Source organism: Tamandua tetradactyla, chromosome 4 (genome assembly GCF_023851605.1).
Source record: "Tamandua tetradactyla isolate mTamTet1 chromosome 4, mTamTet1.pri, whole genome shotgun sequence".
NCBI classification, from domain to species: domain Eukaryota; kingdom Metazoa; phylum Chordata; class Mammalia; order Pilosa; family Myrmecophagidae; genus Tamandua; species Tamandua tetradactyla.
In genome coordinates, this window is record NC_135330.1 from 18,986,876 (window position 1) to 19,012,619 (window position 25,744).

Consider the following 25,744-nt stretch of genomic DNA (forward strand, 5'->3'; position numbering starts at 1 on the left):
CTTTTGTTGCTCAGATGTGGCCTAAGTCTCTTTAAGCCCAACTCTGCAACTGAAATCATTGTCCTCCCCCCCTACACGGTACATGACACCCAGGGGTGAAAGTCTCCCTGACACCCAGGGGTGAAAGTCTCCCTGGCAATGTGGGAGAGGACTCCCAGGGATGAATCCAGACCCGGCACCATGGGATCAAAAATGCCATCCTGATCAACAGGGGGAAAAGAAATGTAATTAATAAAGTATCAGTGGCAAAGAGAGTTCAAATAGAGTCAAGAGGCTACTCTGGAGGTTGCTCTTAGGCAAGCTTTAGGCAGACCTTGCTACCTATCACAACCTGCCAACCCCCAACCAGGACCATTCCAGCCAATCCTAAAGAACACCTAGGGCAAAATATAAGACTCCACAAGGGTTTCGGGCACTAGAGTAATTTTCAAGAGAAACCTACAACCTCCAGATGGGTCCCTGGTCCAGGTAAGTCCCGAAACCTAGCCCAGCCTCTCCAGAACATCAGATAGTTCCATCTCCCTACCCCATATTAGTGACAGACTCTTCCAATATCAAAAATTTATAACTGCCATAGCCCAAACAACCCCAAAGAGAGGTATGGAAAGATCAAAGGTGATGGTGGAGTTCGACAGAAAAGACAGGACTTAACAAATGAATATGCTGAATCATTAAATTGCTATCTCTTTTAGTCTCCAGTATTTTAGAGCAGCCAGAAGTAAAAACCTAAAATTGTGAAATTGTAACCCATGTCAGAGTCTGAAATATGTTCTACAACTAATTGTGATGCTGTGCCTTCAAATTTATAGCTTTTTTTTTTTTTTTTTTTTAAAGAAAGACAGAGAAGGAAGGAAGGATGGAAGGAAGGAAGGGAGGAAGAAAGGGAAACATTTTCTTATTTTATTATATTTTGTTTGTTTGTTTGTTTTTTACATGGGCTGGGGCCGGGAATCGAACCGGGGTCCTCCGGCACGGCAGGCAAGCACTCCTGCCCGCTGAGCCACCGCGGCCCGCCCTTTATAGCTTTTTTGTATATATGTTATTGTTCACAAAAAAATAAGGGAAAAAAGTCGATTGTCATAGTAAAAAGGTATTTAAGCCCTCTAGCCTCCTATATCTGGAGCAGCTAGAAGGAAAAATATGAAAGGATCATATGGTAGCCCATGACAAACTCTGGGAGCCACCCTGTAACCACTTACAAACCACTTCTTTTGAAAGTGCTTTGAAAACTATTGCTTATTTATTTCTTTGCTTTGTATAAATGTTATACTATACAATAAAAAAAGTTAAGAAAAAAAAAGGTAGAATGGGCAGAGCCCAAATACCCCTACAGAGTGTGAGAAAGATCAAAGGTGATGGTGGAGTTATACAGAGGAAGTTGGGTTTAACAAATGAGTGAATCATTTTACTGATATTTCTTTTAGCCTCTAGTACCTTTGAGCAGCTAGGAATAAAAACCTAATATTGTGGAATTGTACACTCACACCAAACTGTGAAATTTGTTCTTCAACTATTTGTTGTGATGTACTTTGAAATGTATTGCTTTTAGGTATATATGTAATTTAAAGAAGAGTATAATAGAGAAGATAGGCTTTAACAAATGAGTATAACTGCTAAATCAATATATTGACATTTCTGTCGGTCTCCGGTGTCTTTGACGTGCTAGAAAGAAAAACCTGAAATTGTGGAAATGTAAACCACACCAAACTGTGAAATCTGTTCCAAAAGTACTTGTTAAAAGGTATGTTGAAATTTATTGTTTTTTTGTATATATTTCACAATAAAAAAAGTTAAAAAAAAAAAAAAAGAATAGAAGAAATCAAAAATCCAATCACAAGTAGAGATTCAATCAGTCATCAAAAACCACTACACAAAGAAAAGCCCAGGGCCAGACGGCTTCACAGGGGAATTTTACCAAGCATTCCAAGAAGAACTAACACCATTCCTGCTCATAGTCTTCAAAAAAAAAATGAAGAAAAGGGAACACTACCAAACTCATTCTATGAAGCAAACAACACTCTAATACCAAAACTTCATAAAGATATTACAAAAGGAAAACTGCAGATCAATCTCTCTAATGAATAATATATATAGAAGGAAAAATCCCAAGAAAATACTTGCAAATCCAATCCAATCACAGATTAAAATAATTATACAACACGACCAAGTAGTGTTTACTCTAGGCATGCAAGGGTGATTCAACACAAAAAGAAATACAAAAGATTAACAGATTGAAAGGGAAAAATCACTTGATCATCTTACCTGACACAGAAAAGGCATTTGACAAAATTCAACAACCTTTTTTTTTTGCATGGGCAGGCACCAGGAATCAAACCTGGGTCTCCAACATGGCAGGCATAACTCTGCCTGCTAAGCCACCGTGACCCGCCCTCAGCAACCTTTCTTGATAAAAACACTCCAAAAGGTAAGAATCAAAGGAAACTTTCTCAATATGATAAAGAGCATATATAAAAATAAAAAAACAAAGAAGAAAAAAAACACAGCCAGCATCATATTCAACAGTGAGTCTGAAAGCCTTCCTCCTAAGATTGGAAATAAGATATGGATGCCCAATGTCACTACTGTTATTCAACATTGTGCTAGAAGTTCTATGAGGCAAGAAAAATAAGTAAAAAGCATCCAAATCGGAAAGGAAAAAGTAACTCTCATTATTTGCAGGCATGATCCTTTATTTGAAAAGTCCTGAGAAATCCACAAAAAACTATGTGAGCTAATAAACAAATTCAGCAAAGTGGCAGTGTTTCTGTATACTTGTATTGACCTAACCAAGGAGGTAATTAAGAAAAAACTAAACTCACAAGAGCATCTAAAACAATCAAATATCTAGGAATAAACTTAACTAAGATTTAAAGGACCTATACATAGAAAACTACAAAACACTGTAAAAAGAAATCAAAGAAGACCTAAATAGGTAGAAGACATTCCATGTTCATGGATAGGAAGGCTAAATGTTAAGATGTCAATTCTACCTAACTGATGTACAGATTCAACACAATACCTATCGAAATTCCAATAACCTACTTTGCAGGCTTGGGAAAGTCAGTCATTAAATTTTATTTGGAAGGGAAAGGGGCCTCAAATAGCCAAAAGCATTCTAAAATAGAAGAATGAAGTGGGAGGGGTAACACTTCTTGACTTTAAAGCTTATTATAAACCACAGCAGTGAAAACAGCATAGTACTGGCACAAAGACAGACATATTGATCAGTTTAACTGAATTGAGAGTTCAGAAATAGACCCTCAGAGGGGCAACTGATCTTTCTCAAGGCCCCCACATCTACTGAACTGGGACAGAATAGTCTCTTCAATAAATGGGACTGGGAGAATTGGATACTGATATCCAAAGGAATAAAAAAAGGACCTCACACCCTATACAAATTAAAAGTAGATAAAATGCCTAAATATAAGAGGTAGTATTAAAAAAAAACCCCTAAAAGAAAATACAAGGAAACATATTCAGGACCTAGTGATAGGTGGTAGCTTCTTAGACCTTATACCCAAAGCAAAGGCAACAAAGGAAAAACAGATAAATGGGAATGCCTCATTTGTGTACTTCAAAGGACTTCATGAAAAAAATAAAGAGGCAGCCAATTCAATGGGACAGAGTATTTGGCAATCATATATCTGGATAAGTGTTTGATATCCAGTATACATATAAAAAAATCTTACAATTCAACAATAAAAAGACAAACAACCCACTTATAACATGGGGAAAAGATATGAACAGACAAATGGCTAAAAAGCACATGAAAAAATGTTGTTATATCTTCATTAGCTATTAGGGAAATGCAATCAAAACCACATGAGATATCTCATACCTATAAGAATGGCCACTATTAAACAAAAAGGAAACTACAAATGTTAGAGAGGATGTGGAGAAATAAGAACACTTATTCACTGCTCTTGGGAATCTAAAATGGTACAGCTACTATGGAAGACGGTTTGGTCATTCCTCAGAAAACTAAATATCAAGTAGCCCTACAACCTAGCAATTCCAGAAGATCTGTATATATCCAAAAGATCTGAAAGCAAGGACACAAAGAGACATTTGCACACTGATGTCCATAGCAACATTATTAACAATTTCTAAAAGATGGAAATAATCCAAGAGTCCATCAACAGATGAGTGGATAAACAAAATGTGCTATGTACATATGATGGAATATAATGCAGCAATAAGAAGGAATGAGGTCTTGAAGAATGTGACAACATTTATATGTATAATGGATATAATGCTGAATGAAATAAGCTACAAAAGGACAGATATTATATGACTTCACTAATATGAACTAACTAGAACATGTAAACTCAGAATCTTAAAATGTAGTATATAGGGGACCTAGAGATAGAAGCTAAAGGGAGAGCGGTTACCTAGTATGTATAAAACTGTCAATGAGTTTCAACTTAATTGTCTGCCGGATTGCAATGCCAACAAGGCAGAGAGGCAACCTCTGTACCAGCTCCTAAGCATGCCATCATCAAATGCTAAATGGAATGGGTCAAAGTGAATTCTTCCCTGGGTTGGCATCCTGAAACTTCAGAGAAGATTTTACTCAAGGATGAGACCAAATTTCCACTGCTGAAGAAGCAGCAGTGTAGAAAAAGAAAGACTATGACTCCAGAGCCAGAGAGAACTCAATTCAAATCTAAGCTCTACCATTTCCCAGTTAGATAGCTTTGGGCACATCACTGTAATAGAAAAGCTCTATTTTCTCCTTTTTACATAATATAAAGAATACAGAATCCAAAAGGTTGTTAAAAATATTAAATTGACCAGTGAAAGATACCAAATATACCTGAAATGCCATTATTTCACATCAAATTGGAAAAAAAAAGATAATACCCAGTGCTGACAAAAGAATAGGAATATGAAAACTGGTATAATAATAGTGTACATCTCTTATGATGGTGTTACAAGGATTAATATATTAATATATGTAAAGTACTTGGAAGAGGACAAGGCACTGAATATTGGCTATGCAAGTGCTGGCCATTATGGTTATTTTTGTCACTGGTGAGAGACAAGTTTTCTGGAAACCAGTTTGGGGAGTACATTTCAAAGCCTTCAAGAATGTATAAACTTTGATCCAACCATTCTCCATGTAGAGATTTAATTACCAAGAAAGGACACAGAATGTGGGTGACGACTTGGATGCAGAATGTTGCTTGTAGTGCTGTTAGAACAGTGAAAAATTAGAAATGTCAAACATTAGCTGACTGGTTGAAAAAATGCATTATGCTATAACATGAAATAAGAGGTAGTCAACTAAACATTGCATAGTAGAATAATATAATTTTGCTGTGGAAACATACTCACAAAATCCTGTTGAGTGGGAAAAGAAGCATATTACAAATAATGTATTCAGTATGATCCTGGTTTTGAAAAAAAAAAAGTATGCATACCCATGTATATGTTAAAAAAATCTGGAAGTACATCTCATGAACTCTTAATAAGAGTTATCTCTTGTTGGTAGAATTACTAGTGATTTTTAAATTTGGCCTTTTTTACTTTATATACTGTCTAATTTTTACTACAATAAATATATTACATAATGAATAAAATCACAAAACACCTTTTTCTTTCACATTTGAATTTAATGCATGCACCACCACCCATCCATTTATGTAAGCCATTCTTGAGCCTGCTCAGTTTCTCTCAATTCTCCTCCCCCATAACCAAGTTTTGTCAATTGCACCTCTGAAATATCTTTCACTTTGCCCATTGCTCCCTATCACAATGAAAAGCCTAGCCATGCAGCTGTTATTCCCTGACTCAATCAGTGCAACAGCCTCAGTCCTATACATCTCCTTCACTAGTCTTGGTCCGATAGTCATGCCACAGTGTGAAGTGATTGAGAAAAAAATCTGACAATTTTGATTAAGGCTTTCCATGACTTAAAACCATGTCAAAGGCAGTCCACTGCTCTTAGGGTAAAGACCAAACACATTAGCAGGGCCCCCAAGGTTCCCTGACAGATATGGCCTCTGCCCACTTCCCCAGAATGCCTCTTCACTGTACCCCCTTGCATTCATGATCCCACTAGTCATTTTTCAGCTCCTCAAACATACCAAGTTTGAGGTTTTCCACATGCTGTTCCATCTGCCTAGAAAGTTCAACTCTCCTCCCTCAGACTTCAGCAAAAACGTGTCTTCCCTCTGAAAGCTTCCCAGACTTTACAGCTGTGACTCGGGTTTCCATATCACAAATTCTCTTAGCCTACAGTATTTTTCCATGTAGGGAAATTTATTAGTTTGTATATGGATAACTTGTTGATCTGTATGGATCTCTACCACTATAGCTGGCACTAGGAATAATATATATATATGTATGTGTGTGTGTGTGTGCACATGTAGGAATAATATATGTGTGTGTGTGCATATATATATATAGCTGACACTAGGAAAATATATATATGTATATGTGTGTATATATAAATGTATGTGTGTGTGTATATATATATATACATACATATATATTTTTTAGTATCTTTCTCACCTTTTTATCCTAAGCATCTAGTTCAGTGCTTAATGAGTAATTCAAATGAATGAAACTGTGAGCAATGATTCTGGCTATAAATCCCTTCCAGCACCCACCCACAATCTTGGCTTTTTTCCCTCTCTGAGCCTAGTTTCCTCACCTGTTAAATGAGGCTGGATTCAGCAGATACCGGTGTCTTAATCTCAACATTTTAATTTTAAGTTGTATAAAAACTTAAAAGGTTTTATAACAAGATAATAACTAGATCAAACAGCTTCCTCTTAGCAGCTCTATAAACATATGTTATAAATAAACAGATCTGGAAAGATGTGAGTGAAATCCATGCCTAAAAACAGGGAAATGAGCCAGTTAACTAGTTGAGAGCAGCATCCTAGACCTGTGATTTGGGCTTAAATTTGTCTAACAGACAAACTGGAGCCAGGTGTGGCTAATCAATCAGCAATCACCAAAGTAATAAAGAAGATTCCTGTCCAAGAGAAGTAAAACTGTCTTTAAAAAAGAAACTGGCTTCAGTGTGAAAAACTAGTTTCCTAAACCTGGGGGTCAATCAAAATTCAACATCCCATGACCAAGGTGGCAAAGTCACAGCTGATAGCAGGTCAGACTAGCTGCCCTCTCTCATTTACTCATATTCATTTCTTAAAGTCCTTTTGTTAACTGTGAAGTTAGGAATTAAGAAATGATTATGATTATTAAATCAGTATATAGATATTTCCTTTTACTTTCTAAGTATATTAAAATAGACAGAGGGAACTATTGAAAACTCTGAATTCCAGCTGCCTTGATCTCTGATGATTGTATACCCTTTATCTTGCGCCCTTTTGATTGAAAAAACCTTGTGACTAACCCTCATTTGTACCCATTTTATCCACTATAATCTAGTTGTCCTGATTGTTAATGATTGCACAACATTTACCTTGGGTCCCTGTGATTCTAAAACCTTGTGAATAACCTACACTTGTACCTATTTACCCAGTTTTCCATCTTAGAGTCTTACAATCAGTAAAGGCAAGCCCCTAATGTTTATTAATGAAGGGTCTTCAGTCAGCCCAGAACTAACCCACCCCAAGTCCAAAGTTATCTTGATAACCGAGATTGGATCTAACCAAAATGGGCCCAAATGACTGCACTGTAACTTAGACTTTAACCTACAAGTCAACTCTAAATCACTATAATATTAAAAAATCACAACCATCATATTAAGGCCATCAATTTCTTACAGACATTCTGTGACAAAGAATGTAATCAATTTACACACACTCAATGATTAGGTCATCTCAATTACATCTTCTGAGCTCACTTTGTTCATTAACCTAAAACCTACCCATCTTTTACTTCTATAAAACTATCAGAATTACTGCATTTGGGAACAGAGATTTGGACTTCTAGGCCATCTGCTCTCCTACTATGCACCCAGTAATAAACATTTTCTCCGTTTGAAATCCCGGTGTGTCAGGAACTGGTGGTCATCTGAGCATATCAGGCAAAAGAATCCACCATTTTTGTCTAGTAATACTTTGGTACCAGGGTGTACTTGTCCCTGGAAATAGGGAGAGGAATAAAATAGGGTTCTGGCTGTCAAAAGCTGGGTCATATGTGTATGAGTATGCTGGGGGGAGGGTGTGTGTGGTCCTTTTCTGCCATGTACTCAGAGTAGTTTATATATTATGTGGGCCCATCACCGTATCTAGAGGGCATACAGCATGACGGAAGGATCTGAATCTCAGCTTTGTGGTCATGGGCAAGTCCTTTACTTCACCAAGCCTCAGTTTTTTCATATCTAAAATGGGAAGGATCCCTTCCTCATAGGGATATGAAGACAACTGTAGCAACTGGCAGCATATCTGGGAGGTGGCAGGCTCTTAATGCTTTAGCCATTTCCCCAGGTAAATGGGCTTAAGATTCCCAATCTAATGTCTACATTATATGGTACTCAATCACAAGCATGGTTCCCTCAGGGTGGGGTCTTCCTTGGAGCGGACAGGATAATAGTACTGGAGTAGCCAAGGGTGGTGAGAAAGGGGGCTTGCCAGGGGAAAAAAATTCACCAGGAAAGAGAGAAGAGGAGAGAATTAAGAGTTTCAAACATTATGATGCTATCCGAGAACCTAGATCCTACCATTCCAGAAGATTTAACCTTGTCATTTTCAGCAGTATAAGTCACTAAATTATTTTTGTTGTTTAGGTCTGTTGGCGATAAGTTTTCTATCACTTGAACCAATCACGAGATCTCTGCTCAGTATCATCATCATCATCCCCCCATCTTAGACATCAGAAAACAGGCTCAGCAAGAAATGACTTAGCCAGTGTGAGGGTGACCTGGGCATTAACAAGTCTTATTGACACTAAAGTCCATGCACAATTTATTGTTAGCAGTAATTAATATTTGACTTGAATTTTTGAAATTACTCTGGGTATATATTAGGATAACAAGCACATAAATACACTGTTACTAGGAAGGAAGATTTCCAGTGAAAGAGAAAAGAGAAACAAATATAAAATAAAAGGTTAAGGTTTTGAATCATCCTTTCAAATTTTCTGTGTCTGAACATTTTCATAAGAAGTTTGAGAAAAAATATAAAGTTTAGCATGCTCCCTTCTCTATTTTCCCCTCCCTCTTCTTTTCTGAGGAATGGAGAAACTGAGGCACTGAACACTTCAAAGATTTAATAGAAAGAAGACTGCAGATCAAGGGCCTTTATCAAGTCCACATAAGGCAACCATTCATTAAAATGTAAGGTGGTCATTTAAAAAGAAGCTTGTACTTGAGTGCACAGGTGGTTCAGTGGTAGAATACTCTCCTTTCATGCAGGAGACCTGGGTTTGATTCCTGGACCATGCACCCACCCCTCCACACCCCCCAAAAAAGACACATGTACTTAAAAGTTAAGAGTTGCCAGTTTCCTTTGCTTCTTCCTGCATTTCCATGGGCAGCCTAAATAAATATCAGCCAGTATCTTTCTATTTTCAACATTTAAAAAAAAAAGTTTAGGTTAAATAAATATGGGAATGATTTGTATTTCCGAATCTCTGGAGAAAAAAATCCCAAACTTGCAAGATTATTCAAGTATGCATAAGGATTTAGATTTCACTTTCATTATATTAAAAAAAGGTGCCATTTAGAGAAGGTCTATTATGTGTACATACCAGAAATGGGCTTACATCAATGAGAACTTCTTAGTGTACAAGCTTAACAGTTCTGTGGCCATCAAAATGTCCAAATCAAGACATCAGTAAGAGGATACTTCCACCTGAAGACAGGCTACTGGTGATCCTGACTCCTTTGTCAGAGGTAGTGTCTACTGGTCTCTCCATTTTCTTCCAAGTTTCATTGCTTTCAGGATCTGGCTACAGTGGCTTCTTCTCTGCTTCTGTGGCTTTCTTTCTCAGCTTCTGTGTCTCTGTCTCTTTGAATTTCATTCTCATATAAAGGACTCCAGTAAGAGTTAAGACCACCCTAAACAAGGTATTGCATCTTAAGATAAAATCCTACTCACCAGAAGACTCTTCTCACAATCGGTCCACACCCACAGGAATGGATTAGCTTTAAGAACATATTTTCTGGGGTCCATGCACAGCTTCAATCATCACACTCCACTCTCTAGACCCCTAAAAGACATGTTCTTTCCATATGTAAAATACATTCATCCCATTAACTAAAAGAAAAATGTTTCTGTTGTACACTCAGATGGACTGAGTACTTCACAAAGACAGACACATTTCCTTTAGCAGAGATTCCAGCAAAGGACAAGTTTATCTTCATCAAATTAATAATCTACATAAAAAGCAATGAAAAAAAAAGTAATGAGACTTTATAGAAAGTCCCAAAAAATCTACAACAAAACTACCAAAGCTTAATAAACAAATCAGCAAAATCGCAAAGAATAAAATCAATGTGCAAAAATCAGTAGCATTTCTCTATACCAGTAATGAATAACCTGAGGCAGAAATCAAGAAGAAAATTCCATTTACAATAGCAACTAAAAGAATCAAATATGTAGGAATAACGATAACCAGGGATGTGAAGGACTTATACACATAAAACTACAAAGCTCTGCTAAAAGAAATAAAAAATCTAAATAAATGGAAGGATATTCTATGCTCATGGACTGGAAAACTAGAATGTTGTCAAGATGTCGATACTTCCCAAAATGATTTACAGATTCAACATAATTCCAATCAAAATCCCAGCAACCTTTGCTTATAATGGTGAGCTGAAAGCACAGGATTTGCTCAAGTTGAGGAGCACTGGGAACACACCTATTTGGCAGGGGATGCCGACGATGTCCTAGATGGAGTGACAGTCCTCCCGAACAAAATGATCCAACAGATTCTGGTGAAGCAGCTAAGGCTTGTGGTTCTCTTGATCAAGTACCTTTCTTTACCTTTGGGTACATTTTACTCTCACATCTATTATTTAAGGCTGAGCTTTCTCTACTACTTAGGGATTGAAATCCTTACGCAACATTTTATTGAATTTGGTCATCTAAGTTTGTATGGGATGAAAATGAGGATTTTAACTTGGGGCGTATGGGTAGAAAAAATCATCATCCTCTAAAATAACTGTCATAAAAAAATAGAAATAGTATGGAAAGGTAACAGTTGTGCAGTCTTTAGGAAAAATGGAGCAGAGAAGAGCTGTGAACAAAGTTCATTTATTTCAAATAAATGTATTTTTAAAAGTGGTGTGACATCTGACATTACTTTTCATTCTAACAAATTACCTAACAACTATAGTTTTTGATTCCTATGTAGGTTGTTATAATTATTGGATGTGAAGATAGTAAGTATTCTGGCTTAGATTTTTGAAACAGTTTGTAAATTGTGAGCAGTTTCAATAAAACATACCTGGAGGCAAAAAAAAAAAAAAATCCCAGTAGCATGCTTTACAAAAATGGAAAAGCCAACCATCAAATTTATTTGGAAGGGAAAGGTAGCCAAAACTACCTTAAAGAACAGAACTAAGTTGGAGGACTTATATTTCCTGACTTTAAAGCAAATTACAAAGCTATAGTGACTTAAGCAATATGGTATTGACACAAGGATAGATATACAGACTAATGGAATCAAACTGAGAGTTCACACATCTATGGCTAATTGAGTTTTGACAAAGCTGACAAGTTCACTCAATTGGGAGAGAATAACCTCTTCAGCAAATGGTGCTAGGTATTCATATGCAAAAGAATGAAGGAAGACTCCCTTCTCATATCATATATAAAAATTAATTCAAAATGGATTAAAGACCAAAATATAAGAACCAGAACTATAAAACTGCTGGAAGAAAATATACAGACACCTCTTCAGGATCTGATTTTTTTAGGCTTTATACTGAAAGCACAAGCAACCAATGAAAAAAATAGATAAATGGGATCTCATCAATATTAAAAATGTTTGTGCATCAAAAGACTTTATCATAAAATTGAAAAGACAACTTACTCAGCAAAAGAAAATATTTGGAAGTCAAATATCCAATAAGGATTTAATATCCATAATATATAAAGAAACCTACAACTCAACAATAAAAAGACAAACAAAACAATGAACAAATGGGCAAAAGACTTGAACAAACATTTCTCAAAAGAGGATATGAAAATGGCTAAAAAGCACATGAAAAGATGTTCAACATCATTAGCCATTAGAGAAATACAAATGAAAACTACAGTGAGATACCACTTCATACCACTAGGATGGCTACTACTTAAAAAAAAAAAAAAAAAAAAAACAGAAAATTACAAGTATTGAAGAGGATGTGAAGAAATAGGAACATTTATTCAGTGCTGGTGGGAATGTAAAATGGTGCAGCCACTGTGGAAGACAGTTACTCAAAAAGTTAAGTACAGAATTACCATATGACCTATCAATCCCACTACTAGGTAAATGACCAAAAGAACTGAAAGCAGGGACTTAAATAGATATTTGCACACCAATGTTCATAGCAGCTGTGCTGGTTTGAAAGGAAGTATGCCCCCTAAGAAAAGCCATGTTTTAATATAAATCCCATTTCTTAAAGGTAGAATAATCCCTAGTCAATACTGTATGTTTGAAACTGTAATGAGATCATCTCCCTGGTTGATGTGATTTAGTTAAGAATGGTTGTTAAACTGGATTAGGGGATGACATGTCTCCACCCATTTGAGTGGGTTTTGATTAGTTTCTTTTATGTCCTATAAAAGAGGAAACATTTTGGAGAATGAGAGATTCAGAGAGAGCAGCACCACAAAGCAGAGAGTCCACCAGCCAGTGACCTTTGAAGAAGGAAAACGTCTCCCGGGGAGCTTCATGAAACCAGAAGCCAGGAAAGAAAGCTAGCAGATGACGGCGCCATGTTCGCCATGTGCCCTTCCAGCTGAGAGCGAAGCCCTGACTGTGTTCGCCATGTGCCTTCTCATTTGAGAGAGAGTCCCTGAACTTCATTGGCCTTCTTGAACCAAGTTATCTTTCCCTGGATGCCTTTGATTGGACATTTCCATAGACTTGTTTTAATTGGGACATTTTCTCGGCCTTGGAACTGTAAACTAGCAACTCATTATATTCCCCCTTTAAAAGCCATTCCATTTCTGGTATATTGCATTCTAGCAGCTAGCAAACTAGAACAGCAGCTTTACTTAAGAATTGCCAAAAGATGGAAGGAACTGATGAATGGACAAACAAAATGTGGTATATCCATACATTCTAGTTTGCTAGCTGCTGGAATGTGATATACCAGAAACAGATGGCTTCTAAAAAGGGGAACTTATTAAGTTGCAAGTTTACAATTCTAAAGCCGTGAAAATGTCCAAATTAAAGCAAGGATATAGAAATGTCCAATCTAAGGCATCCAGGGAAAGGTACCTTGGTTCAAGAAGGCCAGTGACATTCAAAATTTCTCTCTCAAATGGAGAGGCACAGGGCAAATGTGGTGACATCTGCTAGCTTTCTCTCTAGGTTTCTTGTTTCATGAAGCTCCCCCAGGGGCATTTTCTTTCTTCATCTCCAAAGGTTTCTGGCTGTGTGGGCCCTCGTGGTTCTTGTTGCTCTGCTGCTGTCTCCAAAACGTTTCCTCTTTTAAAGGATTCCAGTAAACTAATCAAGACCCACCTAGAATGGGTGGAGTCATAGCTCCCTCTAATCACACGTTAACATGCACAAGTGGGTGTGTCACATCTTTGTGGAGATAATCTGATCGAGTTTACAACCTACATTGCTGAACAGACATTAAAAGAAATGGCTGTCTTCACAAGACAGGTCAGGATTAAAACATGGCTTTTCTAGGGTTTTAATCATGGCTTTCTAGAGTATTTAACCCTTTCTAGGGTTTTAATCTATTCCATTGTATGGTGTACGCACCATACAAACTTAAATAATTCTGCACATATCAGATAACCATTCCCCTTCTTTAGCTTTGTCTAGCTCTAGGTACCCTAATAACTCTTTTTTAAAAAGTAAAAGGAAATAAAAAGCTATAAATTCGACTGGAAATCTGTTAAGGAATTCAAAGGGCATCCAAGACAAGATTACCAGATAGCTAGAAATCTGAGCCCTGCTCAGAATAAAAAGAAAGCATTGCTACAGCAGTAATCTATTTACAATACAACCAAGCAAAGTGCCAACAAAACAGTAACAGTCAACCATGCTTACATCAATTCCATTAGTTCTATAGTTTTGTTTGGATTCAATTTTCCATTAATTGTGGTTTTGTTTTCAGAGAGCTATAACCTTAAGCAGTTTCTACCTAGGTCTATGCTTATAACTATTAAATAGAATTATAAATAAAATAATTTAAGTCAACACTAATGAACCATGAGATGTTTTCCTTTTAAAAGGCGCCTGGTACATTATAGAATTTCAGACGCACAGATCTTTGACAATACTGTCCTATACAATTAGATTCCCGGCACTTAAATGCATGTCACATAATAGATACTCAAATATACTTGCTAAATTGATTCATTTAATCTTAATAAAATTATTAATATTAATGTAAACAAAACCCAATTTCAAAAATTAGTAACACCCTTCATACTATCTTGGGGAAACTGATGCATAAAAGAAAAAACACCTGCCAAAACGTAGTAACATCAGATTCAGACCTACCAAAAAAAGAGCTTAACATCACTAAATATTAGTCCTCTCAAGACCACCTGATCTTACTGAAAAAGGAAAAAACTACTTTAAATTCCATAAAATTCTATGTTAAAAAGAAAATACCATTCTGATCAAACTGGCATACAGTTAATCAAAAAGCATATATAGACCAAAATATACTATATTAGGTTCCTACATCAAAAAAAGTTATATACTTCTTTTATATAAAACTTGAGGGTCAAAGGCTAAATTTCTACACTGATTTCAAGTATGCCTTCCTAGTTCTGCATGCTCAGGCAGCAGTGCACAGAGTAAGGCTTTCTTACAAATGGTGGAACCCCAATAAAACATGGTTAAGAGATAATCTCTTAAATGCCGTGCTATTACTAACAGAAACAGCTGCAATTCCTTGCCTTGGCGATACTAAAATCTCTCAGAGGAATAACCAGCCCAATGGGGCAACCAAAGCCATAGCCTAATCAATCAAGCCCCTTCTAAGCCTCATCCCTGTATCCCTTAACTTGCAACATGTACCATCTTACTCCCCAGTTGAGCAGGAATGAGCTGCCCAGCTAAGATTCACCTTTGGACATGAAAGATAGTCATTCCCTTCCCTGTTCCCCATTCTCTCTTGGCTAATACCTCCCCTAGACCCACTCACTTCTGTCTTCCTCTTGGTATTGATTGGTCCCTGTATTTTTAAGCTTCTCACCAAGTTTATTTCATCCAGACTAGAAGACTTTCCACACCAAACTCGTGACAACGCAAGGATTTTCAGCCATTCTAACTGCCCCCAGGGCTCACTCAAGCTAAATGAGATAGCCAGAAAGTTCTTCAACCCATCAGATAGGGCCTATGCTCCCTGACAAACAGGAAACAACTACACAAGACAGACCCTCAACCCTCGGCAACCCTTAAAATTAAGGGGTAGAGCTCTCGGAGGGAGAAGTTGAAACAGACTAGATCAGAAACCTGAGAGGGGAGAGAAGATACCATGAAGAAGCCCTTGAGCAAAGATGATTAATTAAGGTCAGAAGAGCCTCTCCTGGGGCTACCCACCTATGCAAAACACTAGGCAGCAGCCGACCCACCCAAATGCACTACTGCGGGGCACCACCCTAAAGAGAAGGGAGGGTAGGAGGAAAAGCCCTGAACAAAGGAGTAAGTAAAGCCAAGCAATAAATAGCACCTGGGACCAACTGACCTCACGGGAGTGAGTGAGCTATGATCAAGCATCAACAAAGGAGGAAGAAGGGGAGTGTAGTAAAATAGTTAATAAAATTACAAAAGGAATAAAAATCTTTTAAAGCAAACCCTTCCCGCAGTATTGTATACCTCTTACTTCTTTCCTCTTTTGAGAGTGCCCATGTGCTCTTTCTCTGCATTTGTACTTAATAAATATTCTACTGTTAGCTCAAAAAAATATATATATATATGAGGGTCAGAGAAGAAAACCTTGAGAGGCAGAGGGCAATGGAGTCTGACAGGCAGAGCAGTGGAAAGTGAAAGGCAGAGAGAGTCTGAAAATGAAGAACAGGAGTTGGGGGAGAGAATCAGAGGGAAGAAAGAAAAAAAAAGCAAAGGATAAAGAGAAAGGGAAACTGAGGGGCAGAGAAAGGAGGAAAGGCAGGGAAAGAGAAAGGGGAGAATAAGGAAGGGAAGGAGGAAGAGGGAGGGGAACACAGTGTTTCAGCAGCAGGGGATGAGTTTGAGGACCCCAAAGCCTCAGAATACTTCCCCCTGGGACCTACCAAACCATCCAATATGAATTTCTGTGAACTGCATAAGTAATCAAAGAAAATTTGGGGCCAAATCAATAAAATATGCTCTTGAGAGCAGTGGCTTTTTAGTAACTTGGTCTAAAGATCAGGTGCCATGCTAAGTGCTTCACATATATTATCTCACTTAATCTTTATAAATCCTGGAAGTTATCTTTTCCTTATCTACGCCGGTGCTAATAACCCCAAGCAGGTAGGGAAGACAAAGTAACTTCCAGGGTTACCAGGTAGAAAGCAATAAACCCAGTACTATTTAAATTCCAAAATTTGTACCCTTCACCACTAAGTTCTGCTCTTCTGCCTCCTTGTCAGTCAGATCAAAGAGGGCCAGGGGAGACCTTACCAGCCATGGATCCAGCCAAGCCTGCATAATACTCCAGGCACTGCCAGGAAGTATCAATGTCCAACTGGGCCTCAAAGATGGACTTGCCATTGTTGATGGTCTCCAGAGTAGCGATTTCATTCTGCCGTTTCTTTGGGTAAAATAGAAGATTAAATTTAGGACATATGACCTTACACTTCAACATAAGCAGAATACACTGCTCAATTTTTAAAAACAGAAACACCTTGCACATTAAATGAAAGTAAAAGTAATAGATGTGTTACATTTGGACGCAAGATAAAAACTTACTGTCAAACAGCAATCCCGTTCTTCCCCTCAAATTGACAGATAAGACCAAAACATCATTTCAAGATAAGAAAATTTTTGATAAGTGAATATTACTTATGCACAGGCATATAAATTTATACGCATGTATGTATGTGTATATACATATATACATATATATATATGCACACATATATGCCTGTATGTCTACAGTAAGAGCAGCCATTCCTTAGGGAAATTTTACAAAACAGCCTAACACAGTTGACATTTAAAAAGCTATACACATTCATCAATTAAATTCACCCAAAGAAATGTACAATATTAAACAAAAAGGCAATTCTTTTGAAATGCTCAACACTCATCAATGCTATTTTCTAATACTGTTTCCACTTGTGGCCTTCACTATTTACCAAGGAAAAAGAGACTCTGGGGAGTCCAGAAATGAGCTTCAGAGTTTAGGAAATAAGATCTGTAAAGAAAAAGCTAAATAACACATTTTTCTGGCTTAAAGAAGATAAAAGAATTGAATATGTAAAAAACAGACAGCTGCTATTAGGGGCCCAATTTAAAATGAACATTAGGGTAACTCTAAACATACATAAAAGAGGAATCAAGTAATTGACAAGAAGCATCCTCTTACTAAAACTGACAAGCAGAAAGGCTAACCAGAAGTAAAATGGAATGACAACAGAAATTAGTAACACAAGCATTCTATCTACATTACAAACCTCAAAGAAAGTGGAAGTAAAAATACAAAAATCCATATGGAATACAGGAAAGGACAGTTTGTTAAACATGGAATGTATTTCTATGAAGACCATGGGTATAAAATGCTTTAATTCATTCCACACATATTACTAAGGAAAAAGTATAGACCCAGTCTGTGCCTTCAAGGAACTACTTCTAAAAGGAGAAATTAATAAATTCTACATAAATACTGCATTTACTGAATGGACATGTTCCTTGAGGAAAGATCATTTGTCCAAGTTTGGACATGGTCTAAATTAAATTATCTTTTAAAGCTTCTCTTTGCCTGATTCCACACTCAACAAAACAACTTTTTAACAATTAATTTGTTTCCCAGTAATACTAATACTAGAATAGGGTACTTTAAGACAGATATAAATTATTCCCCATTCTTAAATTAGTATGATTAATATTAAAGTTTTTCAGAGTTAGATCAACTATATGTGCTGTAGTTATACTTCTTTTATAGAATGCAAGAGGAGAGGAAGGTTCTAGAGAGGAAGTACTGACTCACTAATCAGCACGAATAAACTGATAAATCAGTATGTAACATTTCATGCACATGAAAAAATACTGCACTGGCAATACGAAAATACTATTCTGCTTCCACTTAAAGTATAACAGTGAACAAACAGGAAGAAATCTGTGACTATCACTGCTGAACTCTGGAATATTTACCGAAAGAATAGGAAGTTTTATTCTCATGAGACTTTTGTTTTTTTTTCAATAATGGATAGGTAGCTATTTGGCAGACTGTTTCAAGGCTAGAATTCTCCAAGAAAATAAAATGTAATAGCTGGCCTCATGTAATTTCTCCTCTGAGTCTAACATTCTCCACTCTCACAAAAAGATTATTTAGACAAAATCATCATAAGTTGCTTTTTTTTTTTAAGTATTTTTATTGACAAATCTTCACACACAAACATTCCATTTATGGTGTACAATCAATGGCTCACAATATCATCACATAGTTGTGTATTCATTGCCATGATCATTTTTTAGAACATTTGCATCACTCCAGAAAAAGAAATAAAAAGAAAAAAGAAAAAACTCATAAATTCCATACCCCTTACCCCTCCCTCTCACTGGCCACTAGTATTTCCATCTACCCAATTTATTTTACCCCTATCCCCCCCTATTATTTATTTTTTAAGATTTTTTTTTTTTACTCATCTGTCCATACTCTGGATAAAAGGAGTATCAGACACAAGGTTTTCACAATCACACAGTCAAATTGTAAAAGTTTTATTTTTATATAATTGTCTTCAAGAATCAAGGCTATTGAAACACAATTCAACAGTTTCAGGTACTTCCCTCCAGCCACTCCAATACACCATAAACTAAAAAGGGATATCTATATAATGAATACGAATAACCTCCAGTATCATCACTTAGTTGCATAGTCATCATTTCTTAGAACATTTGCATTAATTCAGAAAAAGAAATAAAAAGACAATAGAAAAAGAAATAAAACAATCCAGGATCCCTTTTGATTCTGTTTGAAATCTCTCAGCCACTGGAACTCTATTTTGTTTCATTTATCTCTTACCCTTTTTGGTTAAGGTTCTCTCAATCCCTTGATGCCAGGTCCTGGCTCATTTTGGGATTTCTGTCCCACATTGCCAGGGAGATTTACACCCCTGGGAGTCATGTCCCAAGTAGGGGGGAAGGTAGTGAGTTCACCTGCTGAGTTGGCTTAGAGAGGCCACATCTGAGCAACAAAAGAGGTTCTCTGGGGGTGACTCTTAGTCCTAATTTTAAGTAGGCTTAGCCTATTCTATGCAAAAGTAAGTTTCATAGGGGCGATCCCCAAGATCAAGGACTCAGTCTATTGATTTGGTTGTCCACACTGCTTGTAAGAATATCAGAAATTCTCAAATGGGGAGGCTGAATATTTCCTCCTTTCTCCCCAGCACCCTAAGGGGACTTTGCAAATGTTTCTTTATTCACTGCCCAAATTACTCTGAGATATTATCAGATATCACACTAACCTGGAGAAACCAAAAAATTCTCATGCCCTATTGAAGATTCCATGTACTTAAGGTGTTCAACTAAACTAATCATACAAGTTAAATTAGGAAACACACTACCCAAAATGTAAATTTTGCACCAAATAAACATCTTTCCTTTTGGTCTCACACAGAAGTTGAAGTTTTGAAATATAGACAACATCATCCTTTACCCTGTATTCTGATTTATCTTAGTCCTATCCAGACCAGTTTCATTCATATCATCATGAGATCTTTTGATATTTCACAACAGAATCATTAAAAAAAAAAATGTCCCTGACAATAGCTGCCAAGGAGTCCAAGTGGATTTCTACTGATTACTAATATTGCTTTAGGGGAACACAGAGTTCCTTTGTCCACCCTGAATTACGGAGGCAAGGGTAGAAGGGAAACACAACATAAGTTTTTGGCCCCCTGCTATTGCAGGAGCAGCCACAAGATAAAACTATGTGCCATCACAACATACCACTGCAAGTATTTCTTGGGAAACAGGTGCTTTGTTTCTAACCGTTATTCCTCTACACTGCCTTGCTTCACAACACTACTTGAACAGATATCCACTGGGATAAAAGAAAAGAAGTAAAGAGCAGATTCTTTGCCTCTCCCTTTCTCTTAAAAACCCTCAGCAGGTCCCAGTGTCTAGCCTTTGTAAGGTAACCATATGAGCGAAGACAAACCCATTGAAATCCTGACAAGCCTGGAGCTCTTACGTGGTTCACAAGGCAGGGCTGACTGAAAACATCACAGGTGTTAAAGTTCAACAGACTAGTCACATATTTACTAGTTATATGACTCTAAACCAGTTTTTTAATTTTTCTAAGTTTGCTTCCTCATTTGTAAATTAGGTAAAACAACAGCTATATTTCAAGATGTTTTGATAATTAAATACAATTATGCATGAAAAGCACTTTACATAACATGAAAATTTTTTTTAAAAAAAGGCAACATTTTTATTCATTTCTTAACTGAATAAAGTCTCACACCTGCTTACAAACAAGAGCTAAACAAAGCTTTTGTTTCACCTTTAATAACTTCATGACCAATTTTAATACCCTTCACTCTGGTCTCTGAACTACCATGGACCGTATGTTACACATTTACTTATATCTAAGTCATATTCCCTTCTCCCTCTGAGGAGAAAGTGCCATGCAAGAGGAGTATGAGAAATAATTGTTTAGGAAGTAATGCTAAAATTTCTAAATTTATTTAAATGCCAAAACAAAGATGAAAGATTACAATTTATGGTCCAAGCATTAGAGAGACTTCAAAAAGAAAGGAAAAAGAAACCACACGTCACCCCTCACATGTCCCACCAACCTGCTCCATCCTGTGCTACACTGCTGAAGCCACTGTGGAACCACGGCTGTGCCCGTGTTCTGTCCTTGCTGGTGAGAAGCATTCTAGGGAATCAGTTTAATATATTAAGTTCAACAGGTTCTAACTGTTGTTTTCCAAGATGGAAACTGGCCTATACTGGGAGCATGAAACCCAGATGTGGCTGCATTCTCTGGGGCTTCTCTGTGAAAGACTTTCTTGGCCAGGACTTGCAGTTGGTAACCCATTCCATCGTCTTAGAGCTACTGCTATGGTGATGGTGCAGGAAGTGGACAAACTGGCTCTACTTCCACATAGTGATCTCATGTCCTCTGGAGAACACACTTCCTTTAAGTCTTGACAGTGCTGCAAATTCCATTCATTCCTTATTTTCTGAAAAAAAAAACTCCTGTAACTTTGCAGTTGGCTCCCAGTGAAGAAACAGTTGTATACAGTAAGGATGGTAAACTCAGTTTCAGAACACCTTTCAGAAATGTTCAGGCTCCATAATAACCTGTTCAAGAACTCCATTCTCAGTTCACATTTCCTCAATTCTCTGAATAGGAACAATGAAGTTGATCGATTCTCTCTTTCTGAACTGCAAGTGCTACATATTTCAAGTTTACTGTCTCAACATAAACATATTCCCAAGGATTTTTTCCTGATTTATAGTCACTGGAGCTGGGAGATTTGGATGAAATTGGGAAATGTTACGTGGAAGACTAAACAATTGAGAGATGCTTCTAAGATTCTTGTTGATATTCTGCAAGTTTGCAGATGCTGTGTACACTCTTTATGATAGGATGGTAGACTATTGAGTCATTTGACACAACCTTGTCCACAGTCAAGGACTACTCTGAGGCAAAACCAATGAGCAACCCAGCAAGTTCCTATAAGCTTGCATATAAATATAATTTTGAGTATCCCTTGGTTTTCAGCTTGGTACTTTGGATAATGATCACCTTGACCTTGGCTGTGATTATTGTATTTCAGAATATCTGGAACATGGATCCCAGATATGACAGCACCATTTATAGGATGACAAACCAGATGATTTGAACAGATCAAACTTTCCTTATGCCAGACTTAGAAAAGGGATTTGGAAATTGGCCATTTTGTTAAAGTAAATCTTTTAGAGTGGTTTAAAGTAGATGATATACTTTTTTGTATGTACCTGTGACTGTTTTTTAAGAGTGAATTATAGTACTGATGTGAATTGAATTGTGTGATAAAGATTCCACAATATGCTCAAATATAATATAACCATTAATAATATAATTTCATTCCTTTAGTATTTGGTCATTAAATATTGAAATTAATGTAAACCGAATAGAATAGCTTATGTTATTTATGTTGGAAAAATGCACTGAATTTACTAGAGAAGCTTATGAATGCTTCACTTCCTTACAAGGAATAAATGAAAATCATATTTGGGCTGTGGTATACTATGAACCCTTTGTAAATGTCTTTATTTGACGTAAATATCTCTCAAACAAGAGGAAAGGTTCTATAACCTAGAGCAGTCCTAAAATATTGTTGTGCATACACAATTGCTTAGTTTTGAAATTGTATTCTGACAGAAGATACCAGGCCACATAGTCTGGTTATTAAAAATACTACACTCGGGTAGGCCACAGTGGCTCAGCAGGCAGAGTTCTCGCCTGCCATGCTGGAGACCCAGGTTTGATTCCCAGTGCCTGCCCATGCAAAAAATATATATACATTAATCTAATAAAAATTAGTTTTATGGATTTATACACACAAAAACAAATCTCTGGAGGACATTTTGGGGGCACGAATATAAAATATTTTTAATTCAGCATCTTTTCTCTGCCTACGTAAGTTTCAACAGTTTGGATACAACTTCATTCTTTAGAATATTAAGTTGACATGGATGTTTCCTATTTTGTCTATAAAGAGTGACAAAGTTAATAGTGATTCTAAAAAGAAAAGGAAGGGAGGAAGGAAAAAGGAAGGAAGGAAGGAAGGCCAGCCATGGAAGGCCAGCCATTTGACTTACAGAAATTAAAAGCCTCAAATGGAAAGAAAGCAATATTTAAATTGGTAATTATAATCATAGAGCAGTGCATTAAGTGGTATAGATATAAGTCCAAGGGGACTTTAATTTAAGGGATATTTAATTTAAATAGGAATGGCATCAAACTCAGCAAAAGCATGTGAAGGAATGCTTACTAGGAGTACAACAGGAGAGGATGTACAGAAGTAGGGGATGTGAGAGAGCATGCATGGCCTAGGACGAAGGGCCAGTAGTGCAGGACAGCTGGGGCCCACAATGCGTGAGGATGAAAGGAAGTGAGACTAGAGAAAAAAGGTGGGTTTGGGAAGGACCTGGTAGGCCATGTTAAGATAGGGAAGGCCATCGGAAGTTTTACCCAGGAGCATGCCATGACCAAATGAACACTGACAGCCAGCAATTCACTCTGTAGTATAAAAGACAACTGACCTGAAGTAGGGCTGGAAGTAGATAAACAGACTACATACATAATGGTTCTTTATTTAAATAGTATTGCAATAGTTCTACATGTTTCCCTTCTCCTGTGAAGTGAAACAATGGCTACTTTCATAATACTCCAACCAAAAAATAATTGTCCCCCACTTATAAAGTAAGATCTTTATAATCTGATATAAAAGTATCAAAAGATTTAAAGTAAGAACAGAACATATGAACATAAGTTAAACATAGAATTACCATATGGTAATTAACATATGGTCCAGTGTGGTAGTTAGATTCAGCTATCAACTTGGCCAGGTGAAGGCACCTAGTTCTGTTGCTGCAGACTTGAGCCAATGGTACCTGAACCTCATCTGTTGCTAATTACATCTGCAGTCGGTTAGGAGGCAGGCCTGCTGCAATGAATGATGTTTGACTTAATTGGCTGGTGCTTAAATGAGAGAGCTCAAGGTAGCACAGCCTAAGCAGCTCTGCATTCCTCATCTCAGCAGCCGCAGCTCAGCTCAGGCCTTTGGAGATGCAGAAAGAAGTCACCCCGGGGAAAGTTGTTAGAACCCAGGGGCCTGGAGAAAAGGCTGGCAGAGATCACCGTGTGCCTTCCCATGTAAGAAAGAACCTCAGTGGAAAGTTAGCTGCCTTTCCTCTGAAGAACTAACAAAATAAATCCCCTTTTATTAAAAGCCAATCTGTTTCTGGTGTGTTGCATTCCAGCAGCTAGCAAACTAGTAACACCCAACAATCCCACTTTTAGGTATTTAGCCAAAAGAACTGAAAGCAGGACTGAACAGATATTTGTACATCATTGTACACAGCAACACTATTAATAACAGCCAAGAAGTGGTAGCAATCCATGTGTCTACCAACAGATGAATGGATAAAGAAAATGTGGTATATACATATATAATGGAACATCATTCACATAAAAAGGAATGACATTCGGACACAAGCTACAACATGGATGATCCCTGATGACATCATGTTGAGCGAAATTGGCCAGACACAAAAGGACAAATATTGCATGACTTCATATATATGGAATACCTAAAATATGCATATTGATAAGGATAAAAGGTAGATTACAGTTACCTTGGGCTGGAAGGTGGGAGGATGGGCTTAAAGGGTACAGAGTTTCTGTTTGGGGTGATGAAAAAGTTTTGGTAATGAATAGTGGTAGTGATGACATAATATTGGGAATGTAACTGTTATCACTGAAAAACAAAAAAGAAAGATATAACGCTCAGAGCAATGCAAGAGGGGCTTTCTGGAAAGAAATAAATTAAAACATACCCTTATTATACTGGCAGCTTCCAAAAGGATTCTGGAACGCTCCATGCCAGATTTTTTACTCCATATTTTAAAGGCTGCCTTTGCATTTTCAACAGCCAAATTTACTTCCTTTTCTCCTGAACATGTGAAAGTAGCTATCACTCGGCCTATGAAGAGAGGAAAATTTAGTGTTATCTCAAACTGTTGCTACACATTTAAATAAAGTATTATGTATCCACATTTCCTTTTAGTAATCCCCTTCTTTTTGAAATATGGTTTAATGGCCGCCCCTATGCCAGCAGTTCTTAACTATATTTTGTGTCACTGACCCCTTTAAGAATCTGATACAAGTTGCAAACCTTTCTCCAGAAAAGATTCTTAGCCACATCACAGAACTAGAGCAAGTTTGTATCCCCTGCCCTAAGCTTACCACAGTCTTAGCATTAAGAACTTCTGTCCTCCACTGTTAATACTTGGGTTTATTAACATTAATTTCCTATAAATCATTCTTCAACACTCCTTAACACTGTTTGACAATCTCGAAATCAAAGTTGAAAGTAATCCAGCTCCTGTGTTATAAACTCAGGTTTTAAAGCCCTCGTCTATGCTCTATGTAAGTTATATTATACCACTGCTACTTCATGAACATGGTTAATAAACAGCAGTACCAGGAAAAGAGGACCCTAACAGCAAGAAAATGTTTTTCTCAAATATAAAAAACCCAGTCTCTCCTTTTGTTACTTCAGTCTTACCCTCCCCTATCTCTATTCTGAAGCAATGTTTGGTGTCTAGGCCCAATATCCAAAGTAATTAATGACTGACTCTTCACTCCAGAAATTCTTGACTAGATTCAAGAGTTCCTTTTCTTCTCCATAAGAACTCTTGGGACTCTGCTTTTTCCAGAGAGATTTAGTAAATCTGAAATTCCTACTACAAGTCTGAATAGGCAGTTTGTAAAGGCAGTGTT

General features: G+C 37.1%; 1 protein-coding gene and 1 pseudogene across 2 annotated transcripts in view; one reads left to right on the top strand and one right to left on the bottom strand.

Annotated features, from left to right (window-relative positions):
• The window catches only part of ALDH9A1 (aldehyde dehydrogenase 9 family member A1), a 67,132-nt gene that overhangs the window by 39,288 nt on the left and 2,100 nt on the right, over positions 1 to 25,744 (bottom strand). For both annotated transcript variants that reach the window (XM_077156811.1, XM_077156812.1), the window contains exons 2-3: positions 24,799 to 24,944; positions 16,705 to 16,834 (exon numbers count right to left, since the gene is read on the bottom strand). In XM_077156811.1, coding sequence (XP_077012926.1) covers positions 16,705 to 16,834; positions 24,799 to 24,944 — 276 coding nt within the window. The remainder of the gene's footprint in view (positions 1 to 16,704; positions 16,835 to 24,798; positions 24,945 to 25,744) is intronic.
• Positions 21,029 to 22,097, top strand: LOC143678885 (renin receptor pseudogene; annotated as a pseudogene).